The sequence below is a fragment of the Nestor notabilis genome, unplaced genomic scaffold (genome assembly GCF_000696875.1).
Source record: "Nestor notabilis isolate BGI_N333 unplaced genomic scaffold, ASM69687v1 scaffold8156, whole genome shotgun sequence".
NCBI classification, from domain to species: Eukaryota; Metazoa; Chordata; class Aves; order Psittaciformes; family Psittacidae; genus Nestor; species Nestor notabilis.
In genome coordinates this window covers 1-17,115 of record NW_009933261.1, presented here as the reverse complement: position 1 = coordinate 17,115, position 17,115 = coordinate 1, and the positions used below count along the sequence as shown (strand labels likewise).

Sequence of the window (17,115 nt, the reverse complement as noted above, 5' to 3'; positions counted from 1 at the left end):
TGCAGTTGGGATCCTCACGGCTGATGCTGGTTGGGCTCTTGGAGGTGTATTTTCACCAGCGGTGGGCGCGAGCTGCTGAGAGGTAAGCTCTACATGACATGAGAAACCCCTGCAGTGCTGACAGCTTCAGTGGAACACTGCTGCTGCCCTTGCTCTTCCAGCAGTGCTTCCTGGTTTTGCCAGGCACACAGCCCAGCACCCAAACCTCAGTTACAGCGAGTCGTGACACCAGCCTGGTGCCCCAGTGTTCCTTTGGAATGGTTTAAGTTAAAAACCCCTTTCCTCAAGAGCTGCCCTACAGCAGAAGAGCAGGAGCTGGGTCTGTGGGGAGAGCTGGGATGACACCTTCACACTTCTACCTCTCTGCTCTGCAAAGCCTGGTACGAACAGGCGTTTGCCAGCGCTGGTTGCAGGGCCCGCTCCGCACTGTGAAGTTTCTGTTCGATTCAATAACTGAGCTTTATGTATATAAGTTGGGTTTTTTTAACTATTTTAAATGTAAGTTTAAGTGCATCCAAACCACCATCTCCTAGTTTGGTGCAGGTACCTTTCAAAAGCTTGTAACAGGGACAGAGTTGTCACTTACCTGTTGTCCAACACAGGGATGTTTTAAATGAGTGCTTCCTCAGAATAAACTGACACTTGCTGTTACCTGGGGGTGCCTGGTGGTGCTTTGTTGTTGTTTCCATGCGTTGGGGTTGCCGCAGCATGCGCTCTTAGGACAGCAGTCACATGCTCCCGGGACTGCAGAAACTGAAACTTGCCCAAAATTGGTATTTCTGCCTCTGTAACTGTGCTCCTGGCTCCCATGGGTAAGCATTTGGTCACAGTTCATTCTCTGGAGGCTTCGCAGCATCACTTCAGAAGCATATACCAGTGGTTTCACAGGCTTCCAAGCAGCTTGCTCTGTTAGTAGTGAGAGAACCACATGTAAAGCCTTGCAGCAGCAGGGTGAGGAGCTGTGCTCTTCCAGGCACATCCTGTCCCCCTCCACCGACTGCCTCTCCCCCAGCCCTCATCCCTCCTTTCCATCCAGACAGGCCTGGAACTCATCCTCAGTCCCACCTTCTCATCCACACAGTCACTGTGGACCTTCTCTGTGCAGCAACAAGGGGTCACACTGTACTGGGACTGAACAACACAACCCTGCTCTGGCTGTTTGTGCTGGGCACAGCCCTGGCCTGTCACACCATGAACAGTCTGGGTTCCAGCAGAGACAGGCACGCTCCTGTTGGGAAAAGCCTGTGGACCTTTTACCACTTAGAACACGAACACCATTGCCTCGTCCCCAGCTAAAGGAATCACATAGAATCCTGTAATGGCTTGTGTTGGAAGGGACCATAAAGCTTATCTAGTTCGAACCCTGCTGTCCTCAAGCCCCAGCTGCCTGTGCCCTGTATGGGACATCACCTCAGCCTGATACCCCACACCAAGGAACATCCCCACACCCTTCACATCACAGCCCAAGCAGAGGCAGGGGCCAGAGCAAATAACAGAGGCCAGGGCGGTTTATCTAGATACAGGTACTTTATTTACAAATATTTAGATTAATAGCATCGTTACATCAAATGAGGAGTACAGCAGTCCAAACAGCTCCTTTCTGTGACAGAAACAATGAGACCTACTGTAACTGGGAGGACAGGTATTGCACCTCAGCAAGCTGGAGTCATTACAACATTTACTTCACAGCAGCAGCAGGTCGTGGTCCCTGGGCAAACCCTTTGTGGTGCAGCCTCGATTGAAGCAGGATGTGAGCTGTAGAGCCTGAATATACCCAAATACTTAAGAATATTAGTTAAAAAAAGGACTAACCAGACAAAACAAAGGGACAGTGCACAAGTTACCCAAATCCTATTGTCTGCACATTCCAGTTTTGGCTTTGATTTAACATTGACTGTACAATACTCTGGTACCACAGTTTACTTACAAGTCTGAACATTGTAATTTTAGTGTCTAGGGAGGGATTTTAAGACTACTTTGTATTTCAAACCCTGTAGCAAGACTAAAATAGGACGTGTGACCATGGTTAAGCACAGGCCCCTGCCATTTTCAAACCACGTGTGGTGTTTCCCAAGTGCAGTTTCATGCGAGCTGCATGTACAGCCACAGTGAGCCCACGTGTAGCTCAGCAACACCCTCAGGTGCATGGTCACCGCCTGACATCTCCCTTTGGTAACAGCATTACAGGTCGTGTCACCCCGTGAAGGATGGACTCAAGGCTTGAGAAGCCCAAGTCTTACGGAAACCCTCACACGGGCCTGTTAAAAATACAACAGTAGTTCCAAATCCCCAGAGAGCACAGGCGCTGTTGACTGTCCAGTCCAGGCTCTGACCACTGGAAGAGTTACAGGTAGAGAAGCGCAGGATGTGCGAGAGAAGCCGCCTCAGCGCAGGGCACGAGGCAGGCGACAGCCCAGCAATGCAAAACGCTTTCCCAAGAGCGAAGCGGGTTTTAGCGCGCTGCTGATTGCACACGACGGGGTTAATAAACACCACAGTGCAAAGATGAGACACAGATCCCACTAGTGTTAATGTCTGCGTGGGGACTCGAGCTGCCCCGGCCGCGGGTGACACCAGGGAGTGAGGCCTGTGTTAGTGAGCGGCACTCAGCGCCAACGTGGTCACACACAGCTCGTACTGTACAAACGGGGGGTTTCTTACATACTGTTCTAATGCCAGTAATCATTTTTTCTTCATTAAAATCATATACACAAGATGTATTTAACTGTTAGCTCAGTTCCTTCAAATTTTATACATATTTACGTTCTGTTAACAAATGGGAAGGAGAAAAGTGGCAAAAAACCGACGTAAAGCTCCGAGCACGTGTCCCTGTGCACGCTGCGGCGCCAGCCTGCCCCGACCCCACACACACCACAGGGACATCCTCCAACAGAAGCACATTGTTACCCAGCCCCTCGCTACCATCGGAAGTCATTTCACAGCAAAAAACTCATCCTTTACTACAGACAGCTCTAAATGGTTAGAAGTGGGGGAGGAAGGCCAAAGAACCATCAAATTAAACCGTACAAGACAAAGCCCTGCGAGAGTGTGAAATCATGAGTCCAGCATCAGTGCTCGGTTTAAATTAGGTATCGGTGACACTATCACAAGGACAATCAAGGAAAAAAAAACTTCTAGATTTACCATGCAGGAGAGGTTTTATTACTCTACTTGCCTTTGATAACCTGATTACATCTAACGTTGTTTAGCAGTTTAGTACTGTGTTAAACTTGTCTCAAGAGTTTTAATTAAACCCAGTAAGATGTACAGAAGACAGGGCAGCAGTCAAAAGCACCGCTCCCGACAGACAGAGGTGAAGGGTCAGAAATGGAGCCGGGAAAGGGAGGTCACTAGCAGCCGCAGCCTTCTCTCTGGGGCTGGGGTTCACTGGTTAGCCGCCCGCCCTGCGGAGCCGATGGCTTGTGCTGTACACCTGATTCTGCAGCGTTCAGATCCAGGCTTCCGTCTTGGATGTTCTGGTAGATTTTCTTGGCAGCCTCCAGGAAGGCATCCTCGACGTTCTCTCCGCTATGAAGAGAGCAGCAGGAGTTACTCGGGCAGTGGAGGATGTGGAAGCAGTTGGCTACAGAGACCCTGATGGGACATGCCTGTCCCCTGGCATGCAAGAATAGCTTTTGGCACCTAAAGCAGATGCACCACCAAGTCTGACAACCCATCTTGGGACAGCCTTCAGTAGGCTGTCTAGGCTCCCTACCCATTAAACCTACTGGCACCAGCCAGGAGGAAGAAATACATTCCCAAACACCAAGAAGCAAAAATCAGCATCAAGCCACACATGCAGCTGTGTGGCTGCAAGCTCAGGACCCACTGTTAATCAAATCCCTTTCAAGGGTTCCATTCCAAGAGTGCCAGGTGGAACCACACTTACTGGTGTCACTGGAGACCCGATCACTGCACTCCAGCAGCTCCCCAGCCATCGCAGCCTGCCCCAAGTCCGGTGCAGTGTCTCCTCTCTGTGACCAAAGGGACTGGCTGCTCACTGTTGGGGACCACTTCTAGCCACACATACACATTCTACACCCAAATACTGTGTTAACATTTGGATTCAACAAGTCTTTGACCTGAACTGTAGTGAGGACGAATTCCCAAGTTACCTTCAAGTTGAATCGGGCATGATTGAAACTGCTTTACACATCTCATCCCTTAAGAGAACTCAAAACCAGTGGGTTTTTTGGTTTTGCACTTGTAAAACCCTACTATACCTTAACTATAGCTGTACTTAGTCATAACCAATATAATCCTCTTAAACTGATCACAGCTGAATCACAGTTGTAGACAAAGGTAACTTACGTTTTTGCACTTGCTTCAAGGAACAATAAACCTGTTCAGAAACAGAGGTTCAACAATCAGTGCATAATACACTCCAAACAGCCCTAAATCAGCCACATTGCAACCTCCAGATTACATGCAAGACACTGGTTTAGCACTAAACAGTCTTTCATGACTAAGTTAAGGCATCAACACACAAGCTGATTCCTAGAACTAAGCACAACAGAGTTAAGCCAGACTGAGGCACAGCAGAAGTTTGCACATACAATTACATTACTTTTGAAGCATAAGCTTGCAACTACCAATGCGAAGGAGTCACTTTAACATCACTATCCTGTAAGAAATACAACAGCTCAAGAGAACACACACCATTTTCTTCAGCAAATTGTTTGGCTTCTTCATATGTGACATCCCTCTGTGCTTCCAGATCTGCTTTGTTTCCTATGAGGATTATCACCTGGTTCAGAAGAGAGAAAATTAGTCTGGGAAAAAGCTTATGAGCTTTCCACTACCACGCTCATGATTAAGACAAAACCCCAAGAGGAGACATGCAGAAAGCCTTCAGAACACTGCTCGAGCAGTGCCCCCTCCAGAAAGCCTGGAACAGCAGCTCCCGCTGTTGCTTTCTGCTGCTTTAGGTTGTTCTCATGAGATGAAGTCCTAAAAAGCAGCAGTCCTACACTCCTACTGTGTACTGGTGAGAGCTGTGCTCTGAACCACTTCCTGTATTTGTTTAATCATGTGCTAATCCAGCCAGAATCTTTCCAAGTTCTCTTTCATCACAGCAGAGTCTTCCCACAGGCTTGGTGCTGAAATGTTTTAGAGGCATTCGGAAAAAGACTTCAGTGAACAATAGTTGCAACTGTCTGGACAACAGCTTTGTGGTATGGTCAGAGACAGAGAAACCTTCTCCCCCCCATTCTCCAGAAGTCCTCATCAGCTTCTGCCAGAGATCCCATTTCCATTTCAACCTAATGACACAGTATTCACCTCATCACTACCACAAAGCAAGAAGTGGGAACAACGGTTAAGGCTTGTCCCGATTCAATCCCAGTTTTGTCTCCAACTGCTGAGAACAGGCCCCTGAGAGGTGAAAAACACAAGACTTCTAGAAGAAACCAGGGCTTTCCTGCACAGAGGCCCAGCCTTATGCTCTGGGTGCAGTAAGGGGAGAGTCACTGCTACACTGTAAAATGGGACACGAGGGTGACTGAAGCTAAAGTAGCTAAGAGGACACAGGCAGCTTGTTTCAGAGAACCCTGCTACCACTGCAGATGCTTTGGTGCAAGCCCTCAACCTCTTGCTCAGAGAGAAGCAATCTTGTTTTCAAGCCAAGTAAAGCCCAACTTACAGTATTTGGATTGGTGAGGTTCCTTGCATCTGTCAGCCAGCTGCTTAAGTGATTATACGTACTTCTTCTGCAAGGAGTCAAGCGAGAACAGTTTTAGCCTCAGTATCTTTTAACACACTGAAGTGCCAACAGCATAGTCAGCACCCACTGAACACCCTGATGTCTGTCATCCCAATTCTTCCCCCCAGTCTCATGACAAACAAAGCAGCAGCATCCTGTTTGGACCTGCACCATGATTTCGACATGCCAACTACAACCCCCCTGAGCAACTCTGACAGCACAGAGAGACACCAACATGTGCTCCTGCCTTCACAAGGGCAATGTTTGTATTGTTTAGTACAGAACACATAAAAGGATTTCCTGTCAGATACTCTTGCAGAACAGTGTACAGTGAACAGCACTTTGGTAACAAGCAGTGCATAAACTCATATTTTACTCAAGATTTACACAAACAGGAAATACACTGATACAAAGAAGAATACCAAGAGTGGCCTCAGAGGAAGATGTGAGACACATGTAAGTATTTCATGTGGCACATCTAATTAATTATTCTTTTAGCAGCATCTTTACTTTGCACCTATAAAAAGATGGGATGGCTTCTGTACCATCTCATTTTGTTGGAGGAATACACTGTGAAGAGGTGAAGAACTGGACTACTGCAATGCTCTTGTCTCTACACAACCTGTTAAGCACATTCACATAGCCCACTGCAACAGAGGTAATATTCTGTCCTGTGCCTACTCTAACAACATTCCTGCCAGGTAAGCAGCAATACCCATTGCCTCCCAGGAAGAGAAAAACCCATGTACTGAAGAGCAAATTTTAAGGACAATGCCAGTTCTTCAAACAACTTCAGCCCAAGCAGTCAAGGCCCAAGATCCTCAGACCCGTCAGCAGTGAAGCTTTCCAAGAGAAGGAGCTCGCATAATTCCTTACGTTTCATTCTCAGCTCTTTAAATACTTCAAGTATTTAGAAGTGTGTCCTTTACACAACAGGACATAAACCCATCCAGACCGAGTCCTTTAAGTGAAGAGGACAGACAGGACAGCACACATGGCTGTGGTGTCCAAAGAGCTCCTCGGGCACATGCAGAGCCACGGTACGAGACGCGCCAGTCCAAGCACCTCACCTGGTGATGTCGTAGACCATGAGAGCTCCCGCAGCTCCTCTGTAGTAGCTTCGTGTGACAGCCCGGAATCTCTCTTGTCCTGCTGTATCCCAAATCTGTAGTTTAATTTTTTGGCCACTAACTTCAATTATTCTTGTGCCAAATTCAACACCAATTGTGTGGGGACAGTCTGCCATAACTGTCGTGAAAAATAAGAGCAAAGATCAGATCTTTCTAGCACAAGGTCTCCTTGCTACAAAGATACCATCATCACCGGTTCTCAGTTACCTCGACTAGATCTTCAATCTCTAAGGAACGATTTTTACAGCTGCAGTACCCAAACTGTACCACTCCAGAAATAAAATGAAGTATTTCCTGAACTTCTTAAGTTTTACCCATTATGGAAGTCTTGCCTTCCCCGCAGCGCATACACCGGTGCTGTCTGGCCATATCTACCATAAGGTATCAAGTCAGCTGATTCTCAGTCTCTCCTTGCAGGAAAAGTTAACCATTTCAATGCAGTAGAAAAAGATAACTTTTAGGGAATGCCCCAGGTACAGTTAAAAGTCTGTAGGACAGCTTCAAAACCAAATATCCAAGTTGTTCCAGACAGGGTAGTAGCATGACTGTCCACAGGGAAAAGCCAGTTTCCTAAGTAGCTATTAACACAGCAAGTCAAACCCCAGAAGGCATCTTTCTAAATAATAAACTCATCTTTAAGAAAGATGAAGAAATGCAGGATGAGTGCCTATTCAAGCTATCTAGAGTTAGTGACAGCATTGTAGTAGAGGTGTCTGGCTTGTCAGTTTGGTGGTGCTGCTTCAGCCTAAGAACAAGACACACCCTCATCAAGAATTTGACCATAAGCAAAGCAGCATTTAGTCAATTGACTGACAGGGAATTTTAATTAAAAGCAACTGTTTAAAAAGTTCTATTTCTGCTAGAAACCAGAAATAGTGTAAACTGTAGCTCCTACCCACTTACTGTGATATCAAGTGGTACAGCTAAAGACTGACTTAGTACTAATAAATACCTACAGGCTTAGCCTCAGTGTGAGCTACATGGGATGCCAGAGGCAACAGCCACCACAAACAGACATGAAGAATTGAGGCTAGTTCTCAATTAGTGATGACAGCATAGATGAAAAACACTGCAGTTAAATCAGATTGGAGTAAACCTTAAACACCATCACACAGGTCATGAGCCACAGCAGCTACAGAGAATGATAGGGCTACTTAAGTCTACAACAAAGAGTCAGAGGAAAGGGAATCTTCTTTTTGAAGCCATTAACAGCACTAGAACCTCCCTCGCTTGTGTGGAAGCTACACCAGTACTGTCAACATGCACATTTCAGACAGGAAATTTCACTTGGGTCAGAATTCCCCAGAAAACCTGTAGAAAGAGGCACAGTCTTCCCCTCATCACAGGCAGGACTGACTGAAGCAGCAGTTTTGCCTTTAATACATCAACATTTTGTTTCTACATCTGCAGGAGTCGAAATAAAATCTGAGCAAGTACAATGCAAAGGCACACAGATGAAGCCAGACACCACATCAAGCTCATGCACGATGGAAGCAAAGAGGCAGGAAAGAGGGATGAAGCATACCAGCAAGAGTAAGTATGGTGAATTGAAATACTCACACTTCTTTTCTGTAAATTGATGAAGCAAACAGGACTTTCCTACACCCATGTCCCCTGTTACAGAAAGAATAGTTAAGGCTGACACCACATCATTGTTGCAAAAAGCACATTTCCTTCATCCCACACTAGGAATGGTACAGAGACAGGCAGATCCTCCCTTGGGTCTAGCAGGCAGTGCTTGTACCTGGCCTCAGACTCATCAACTCTTGCACTACTTTTGGTAACAGGGTTGCAAGCAAGGGTGGAGCAAACAACTCAAAGACAATTCAATCTGTATTACTGATTTTACAACTGTATTTCACAAGGTTATGAGAAGCAGACCTGTAAGAAACCGAAATGTAAAATACACCTTTTGAGTGCTTGCCATGTTCCCATCTTACTTGTAATTACTAATAAAGACATCAGAAACACTGACAACCAACCAGAACACACCAAGAAATTGCTTCACTTCCACTGATCCACTTGCACAATGCCAACAAGGAGAAAGAGCAAGATCTGTTAAGAACCAAAGCTTGCGGAGGCTGTCACAGCAGCCCAGGTTACAAACCATTCCAAGACTGCAGATCACTTACACCTACATAAGGGCATTAAGAATTAAACAATGAAGAGCAAGACCAGCTCTTCCAGAAGAATAATGCATGCAGTCAAGTCCCTGGCTCTAAACAGCCAAAGAAGGTGTAGCTAAAAGCCTGACAGAGGGTTAAAGCCTGTCTGAAGCAATGGATTCCAATTAGCACTTGTGATGGATTCCAATTAGCACTTGTGTCTTCAGCATAGATTCTAAAACCTTTGAGGCTAATGATGCAGAGGGAAGGTGCTATACAGCAAACCTGAATCAATGACACCCAGTTGTGTTGACTCCCATTCAAGTTTTTCCTTGTTTCAAATTGATTTAGTAATTTTTTTTCCCAAATATAAACTGTATTTTAAGAGAAAGGGACCACATACATATGTTTTTAGGATGCTTTTCTGTAGTGCTATGGAGAGGGCTAAGTGTTCTGGCCCTAACAGGGAAGATGTTCAAGAACACTGAAGTACATTATGTCAAGAACAGGTACTTTGAACGGTAACTCAGCACAGGCACTGGGACTTGCCCCCCTCCCAGGTCATCTGCCACCAACCACACAGCTCCAGCTCCGTGGCATACAAAGGTATTTGCTGTTATATTGTCACCTGCTAAAGCTTTAGAGCAAGCAAGGTGATGCCTGTGAGGGACTGAGGATGGACAATTAACTGAAAGAATCACTCCTATACAGCAAGAAGCAACAGAAGTCACCAGGAGCACAGCCCCAGAGTTGGTAGGAAGGCTGTCATGCATGTACACACCAACATGAACAGGTATGAGCCCAGTGGTACTTACCAATAATGATGTACTTAAAGATGTAGGAATAGTTGTAAGGTGCAGTTGCCATTGTGGCACTAAAACAGAAAACAGAACACATCAGAACTGCTACTTGTTCACCCGACTCAACCCAATTCATCCACTGTAGTTCACATAAGCAAACAAACCCTCCCTTCCCCTTCCCTTTCATTCACAGTTCAGGTTTGGGTACTTCCCCACAGTCACTGAATTAGTCAGCAAGACTCCTGTATCACTAGCTCTGAACCTCTGTCAGTCAGGCCTCTAAGTAGAAACAGGCTCACCAAACACCCAATATATGAACCAAGACCAAAATCTGACTCCAAAAGTAAAATCTGAAGAGGTTTAACAAAACCAGCAATTTGGAACTATTACCTCACACTTCTGAGGCTTGCAAAAGGAGCAAAGGAAAGATGGCAGCTTGCATCAAACAGCTGGAAAGAACGCTGTAGCAGCCTTAGCCAGGCTCTGACTGCTACATGCCCAAGTCAGAGAAGCACAAGCCACAAATCAGATGTTCAGGAAGTTAGTTAACATCTCTGTGGCTTTGTCAGCACAGCAGCTTACAGCAGGGTTTAGCAGGTTCTCTTTTTTAAGCGAGAGTCAAAATTAGATTGGGGTAAGCACTTCCAATATGCCAGAGTCTCCTATGCTTTCCTACATGTAGGAGGAATTAGAGCAGTCTTCAGCTGTGTAAACCTGCAAGGAGCAATAGCTGACTTACCAACTGATACGTCAGTTAACCAGGATTATGAGTCTACACAGGCCAGATCTTGCCAGTTAACATAAAGGATGCAAAACGCCTCCTTTTGTCCCAGGTTAAGTTAAAAGTAGGCACAGTGGGATCAGTTAAGCAAGTGGAAAATTTCTAGTAGGAATTCACCATTTCCTTCCCTGCTCCTGCATGGCTGCTAGCCAGCCCTTAGAAAGCTATGGAAGTTCTTACGAAGAACACTGATTTAGCCTAGAAAGATTTTCAGTCATGTGGCATTCACATGACAAACACAAGCAGTGCTGCAAAGGAATAAACAGCCAGGAAAGCTCACAAGCCTCTAACTTTTGGAAAAGCAAAGTATTGTTTCCACAACCACAATTAATCTGTAATAGTGAACCACAGTCATTGGAAAGGTGACTGGCAACAAACTTCATGGCAGCACACAGCCACCACTGCACAGCAGAGGTTGAAAGCAAAGGCTCTTATCCAGCCCTTGAAGGGGAACCACACCAGCAGGAGGTTGGGACGGGTTCACTGGGTGCCAGGCACTAACCTGCACCTCCAACACACTTGGCTCAGGATATGGAAACTCTCAACTCCTTCTATCCCAAGCAGCATGCAAAGCATCTCTGCCAAGTCCTACATATATGCATACACAAAGAGAGTTCTATAAAACCAAGTTTAACCCAAGATACTAAACAAAAGACAGTTTTGGACCGTAATTCTTGTATATGTTGGCACACACAATTCCACACCACGTGCTGCATAAGTTGCAAGAACAGTGGTGTCAATCAAGCCAATTTTAAAGGAAACTTCTGCCACAGCAGAGGGAAATCTCCCACAGCCACCTCACACCACCTTTGTCATCCTCAGCCTCTGGCAAACCACCACAGAGTGAACAGACCATTTCTTATCACTGTACTGGGTAAGAATTCACATCCCTGGCTGGAAACAGCCTGCGCTTTACCAAGCAAACCAGCAACATGCCTGCCTTCTTGCCTGCAAGATTCCAGAGTTACAGTATCAGCTTCAATATATGCACTGATTATTTTCAACACCAGCAAATAAAGACAAGTAAACTGCTCCATAAAAAGCTCAAAATTAACGCGTCACTGTGGAAACACCCAATTCTTCACATTTTCTGAATCTATCTTCACACAGTATGCTCTTCCTCTTCTCAGCACATCCCAATAGAAGCAACATTCAACCCGAGCATCTTCTGATCCAGTGCATTTGTTCTTAACTTGCCATTTACTAAGTAAAGCTGGAGGATTGTGTTTACAGCTCCTTTCAGCCTGGTTGCGGACAAGGTTAAACTGGAGGACTGCCAGGTATATAAGTGGAAGTACTAAAGAAAAGAGCTTGAAAAGGCCAATTTATGTACAAGTACTTCAGGAGGACAGCATGAACTGCACCAACATGCACGTGGTTTGAAAGCTCTATGGTGTGTTCTGAGGAAGGCAGCATCTAGTAACTTACACTGTCCAAAAGAACCCCAGACAATCAACATCATGAACTCCAAGGCAGGGAACCACTCATATGCCTATGAATGTGTCCTACACAAGCCCAGGTGACCCCCTCTTGCTTCACAAGCTCCTAAGGTGGCTAAGGAATGCTAAGGACTCAGAAATACTCAAAAGTTTCCTGTTCCCATGCACAGGACTTTACAATATTGCTGTATGTAACAAGTGAGGGGAACGTGTCCCACTTCCAAGCTTGCAAATACCATCACTGGGAGGTGTAGACTTTTTGTCTTTTAAGAATGGACAAACTGAGAATTCTGTTCAGGCTACATCACAAATGGAATTTGAAGTCTCTCAACTAGAATCTTCACTGCTAAATATACATCTGTTTGACTGGTTTTGCTTGCTAAGGTATGTCAATTCTCACTCTAACTATGGTATTTCAATATAAAAGAAACTGTCACTGCTTTGCAACATATGCATCGAAATCAGTTTCTGCTTCAGAGTGAGTTAGAAAACCAAATCCTGTGCTTGGCAACAGAAACAGGTGGGAAGGACTAACTTCAAGCCATGTCTCACTGCTAAAACTTCACCCTCATTCTTGCAGTGACATTAGGCCCTTAAAGGAGGTGAGAGATACCACACACAGCCCACTGTGTGCAGCCAGACCTAACACACTGACCAGAGCTTACAGAAACAGCTTACTGATAGCAACACCGACAGAGAAATTAACCTGTATGTGAGTCTAGACCTTCTCTGAAATCCCAGAGTTTCTGGGTTAGTCACTGAGCCTGACAGACACAAGCATTGAAAGCTTGTGGAAACACAGATACTCAGTTTAAATACAGTCTCTGGAGTTAAACTGTAAAATCAAGCAACACTTTAGGATTACATTTATTCCAAGGGTCACATTACAGGAAAGATTCTGAAATACTCCATAAATTATTACTAAAGGTCAGGAATCATTTTTGGAGAGCAGATGTCTTAAAAAAAACCCAACCACAAAATAACAAGCCTTTAGACATTAAAATTCCAATAAGGATTAGCAGGAATTCAAACTGTACTCAGATTCTGGAATAAAACTGATATTCCAGAAGGACTCTGCGCTGAAAGGGAAATGCAAGCTAAACACAGAAGCCATGGTGAGAATTCAGCCTCAGAAACCTGACAATCTCAGCATTTACTGCAGAAGGAAGTCAGACAAGAATAGTGCACAAGAGGATTCAGTAAACACAAAAATATTAGCTACATGTTAATGCAAGGGGCTAATATACACTGATAGCATCACCATCCATAGAAACTGGAGCTCTATTTTCACTTCACAGCCCTCTGTTCCTGGTGCATGAATATGAATAATCCCAATATGGGAGGCTGGGGTTTTCCTCTTGGGAGAGCCAAGAACTGCAGGACCGAGTTGCACATAAATACACATAACTCACCTTTGGCCACTGCTGACATTATACAACATCAAGTTAATCAACCATGAATTTACAGTTAACAGAAAGCAGGAGTCTGGAAGCTCGGTCTACCTGCCATCTTCCAGGAAAGTCCGCCAACTTGGAACAAGTTTTGGCTCCCTTCTCAGACAGAGGTAATGCTTCCCCAGAGCTTAGAGCTGTATTTCAGGGTGGCAACCAGCCAGAGGATTGTACTTCACCATACACAGATTTCTGCCAGTTTCAAAACATGTACAGTTAATTTCTGTACTACAGTTTGGACAGGAAATGTTACAGTGAACAGTGTCACCATAATCCATTTGCCACGTACCAACTTCTCCCTTAGAGGCTTTTTTAATTTATAAAAAGTTAAAGATGACCTCAATGAGATCCCAGTGCACCTACTGCTCCCCTAGTACACCTCAGCACTCATCACCAAGCACTATACAGGTATGTTGACACCTCACTGCAGCCTTATTTCCAGTATGAGCATACATCTATACAGGCTGAGATACGGTCGTTCTCAGCACACTGCTGTAATGTTCTTTATCAGAACCCCCTAACTGTAAATATCACATCCACACCAGCTTTCCTGAGGCCTGTGCAGTTCCTTCCAGCTCAACTCAAGGACACAGTCGACTTTAAGTCTTCACTGGATACTGTTTGCATAGAGAAATGCTCAGCAAGAAGCAGGACTATTATTAGAGGAGACCAGAACCTGTATGCACGGGTTTTGGGAGTTAATACCATCAGGTGGCCAGTTCACAGAAACACCACCTCTGGAAACAGCTACTGGCTTCAGACTGACTGACAGTTACAGGTTCCTCTTAAAAACATCCCACTCTGCAGGAAGAAGACCAGCTTAGTCAGTCGGATGCATTTTGCATTTCATCTGGCCAGGCAGGTGTTCTCTCAGTCATTCCTCAAGGATACGCAACAGGAAAGGATCCCACAGCTGAAGCCCAGGTAATGCCATCACATCATTCCTTTCATAAACTGAATCAACTTTTAAAGAGCTGTTAGCTTTTGCATTTGGAAGAAAATCCTAGTTGTGTACAGGGGGAAGTGGATGCAGCCAAGAACTATTATTTAGAACAGCCTCTAAACCTCAACACACAATTAATAGGTGGCTCTCCTCCTTCCCAGGGCATAATCCTCCTCTTCCCTCCATGTTTATTTAGATGTTAATGAACAGCAAACACTGAGAAGAGATCGATAAGGGGGGGAAGAACTGGGGAGAGGCAGAATTGTTTCAATTCATAATTGCACTATTCCCCTGACAAAGACCTTTGTCAAACACATACAACAATGTGGTCTGACTGGTACCTTAGTAGAGGAGGCTGCTAGAAATACAGTCTAATTGCTTCAGTTGTGGTCTTCCATGAAAAATCACACCATACTGGAAGGTAATAACAGCTTTGTTATCAATGAATACAGCAGAGCAGTGGATTCCCTCAAGTCTGTTGTTCAAAGCAAGCTGTTACAATTAAGTTTCATTGTGGTTCTATGACTTCCATACACCATCATTTAGGTCTTCCAGAAGATATAAACATCTTGGCCCTCTCCAAGAGGATGGCCCCACAGCCTCCCTGGTCTGTTTATGTATCTTTGCAGGCTTGTCTTTATAAACCCTCTTCTGAGACCAATCCCAGAGGAATCACATCAGCAGCCTGCTAGCAGCCCAATACTCTCACATCTGCCAACATTACTTGTTGCTGGCCAGTGCATTACTCATTCTTCAGTTTTAGAGCCATCCTCTTTAGCCTTCCCCATTTGGATTTCATTAGAGCATACAATTAGCACAAGACAGTAAATGTGGCTGAACTGATCTCTAATCAGACAGTGACCCAGCAGCTTCTTGTGATCTGCTGCTGAACATCACTTTGCATTTCCTCATTATTCCCATGTACAGTTACTCTTTCTGTGAAAGCACATGAGGTCTGCAGGCCACCAGGCTCAGCCTAACCAGCTTCAGCTGCACAGAGCCCTGTTCAAGCTGTTCTTGAAGAAATGCATTTGCTGTGTTCTTTAATCATGTAAAACATCTTAACTCAGCCTGAGGCCTAGTAAGTATTTCTAAAGACTTCACAGGCCTTCAGTTCCCTTCCTATATGAGAACTTTGACTCTGTATATTTTTAGATCAAGGCTATGTATCATACTATCATCACTTTTTGATCTCTTTCAACAGCTATCCAGTTATACACATGCTGTGTTGGTGAGCCTTTAATGGTTTCACATCCTGCTCCATTCAGTTCCTCCATTTTGTTTCCTAAACTTCCTGCATTTGGATGTGCATTTCTCACCAACCACAGCCCAGCTCATTAAACATTGCGTACCTGTCCCCATCAGCAAGAGCACTTTCTCTCAGCCAGAGTCCTTTATTCATTTGTATATCTTCATTTGTCCTATTTTTCCTCTTCTTATAAAAGAGTCTCACCTGTAGCACATTTGTACTTGTAGCAGGAGAACCAAGTTCCAGAGATACCACGTAAGTTTAGGGACAGTATATACAGACCCAGAAGAGTTTTCTTGTCAGTCTAACAAATTAGAACAAGATGGAACTATGTGGAGTCCTCACCTGGGAGAGCACAAGTCACAAACACACTCTGAAACCACATTAAGTAAGGTTTATGTCCTTTGTCTCAGAAAGATACAGCAAGATGTGACCCAAGCACAAGCACGTTCCATCAGATGCACAGGATTAAACAAGTCATTTTAAAACATCTATTTACATTTTACATCCTAGTACCTCCAGTAGAACAGGTTTGCTTTCAAACTGCTGTCCTTCACATTAGCTCTTTTTTTTGTTATTCATAATATGGAAAACAGGAGCTTCTTCCTTCCACTCAGATGTGCAATATTTTCAAATCCCTACAAGAAGCCAGCAAATTCCTTTTTAATCCATATTAAGCTATGTGATATTTGGTTATCAAGTCCTTCAGGGTTATGGTTTTCTTCCCATTCCTGAGCAACGCCCAAGCACAAGAGGCCCTCAATCCAAACCATGACAGAAATCATCCCAAACCCAACGCACTCCATATGATATCATCCGGCTACCAGGAAAGTCGGAATTCTGACTTGGGGTTTGAAATGACTTAGGGTCTACACAACCCGAGTAAACCTTCTTCACAAAGGGATACTGTTACCTCTGGGAAACATGGCACACAACAACACTGATCCACGCTGTTTCACGAGGCTAGAAAGCAAAGACAGTGTCCAGTAACCTCCAGAGCAACAGTGCCAGAGACACCCCAAGGCAGACACACACCTTTTCCTGGCTTTAACGCAAGGCTAATTCATCACCATTTCCACTCAAGACAAAGCTATCCACGGATGTTGCAGAAACCTTAAGAGCCTACTGCAAACACACAACACACAATTGGGTTAAAACACAGAACTTGCTTTCTGTTTAGCCTGAATTATCATTGACCAAAGAAAACAAACGACACATCTAGTATACTACAGCTACTTTCTCGAATTAACAAGTAGTACTGCCCTCAGCCCTCATGGAAGTTATTTCTCTGTCCAAGTTCACGACAGCGCTGGTCAGCAGAAGAATCACAAGCACAGATGACACACAGTGTAGTATGTACACACAGTAAACACCCTCCATGCAATTGCAACAATTAGTAAAGGGCACGCATACACATAACATACATACACCCCGCATGAGTACTCGGTGGTGGCGTGTCTCAGGGAGTGTGCAGCGCAGAGGAGGAGCGGGAGGCGGTGGCGACAAGCAGTGCAAC

General features: G+C 44.9%; 2 protein-coding genes across 2 annotated transcripts in view; one reads left to right on the top strand and one right to left on the bottom strand.

Moving 5' to 3' along the window:
- The window catches only part of CNTRL (centriolin), a gene marked incomplete at its 5' end in the record, with an annotated part of 22,600 nt that extends 20,074 nt beyond the window's left edge, over window positions 1–2,526 (top strand). The window contains 2 exon segments of the mRNA XM_010016785.1: window positions 6–82; window positions 2,277–2,526. Coding sequence (XP_010015087.1) covers window positions 6–82; window positions 2,277–2,526 — 327 coding nt within the window.
- A 192-nt stretch (window positions 2,527–2,718) lies between these two features.
- Window positions 2,719–9,806, bottom strand: RAB14 (RAB14, member RAS oncogene family). The gene is made up of 7 exons (XM_010016784.1): window positions 9,752–9,806; window positions 8,392–8,445; window positions 6,772–6,949; window positions 5,642–5,708; window positions 4,660–4,747; window positions 4,312–4,342; window positions 2,719–3,528 (listed from the first exon to the last, which is right to left on the bottom strand). The coding sequence occupies exons 1-7, from the start codon at window positions 9,801–9,803 to the stop codon at window positions 3,351–3,353; spliced, it is 648 nt and encodes a 215-aa protein (XP_010015086.1). The 5' UTR covers window positions 9,804–9,806; the 3' UTR covers window positions 2,719–3,350.
- Between the last annotated feature and the right edge of the window lie 7,309 nt (window positions 9,807–17,115).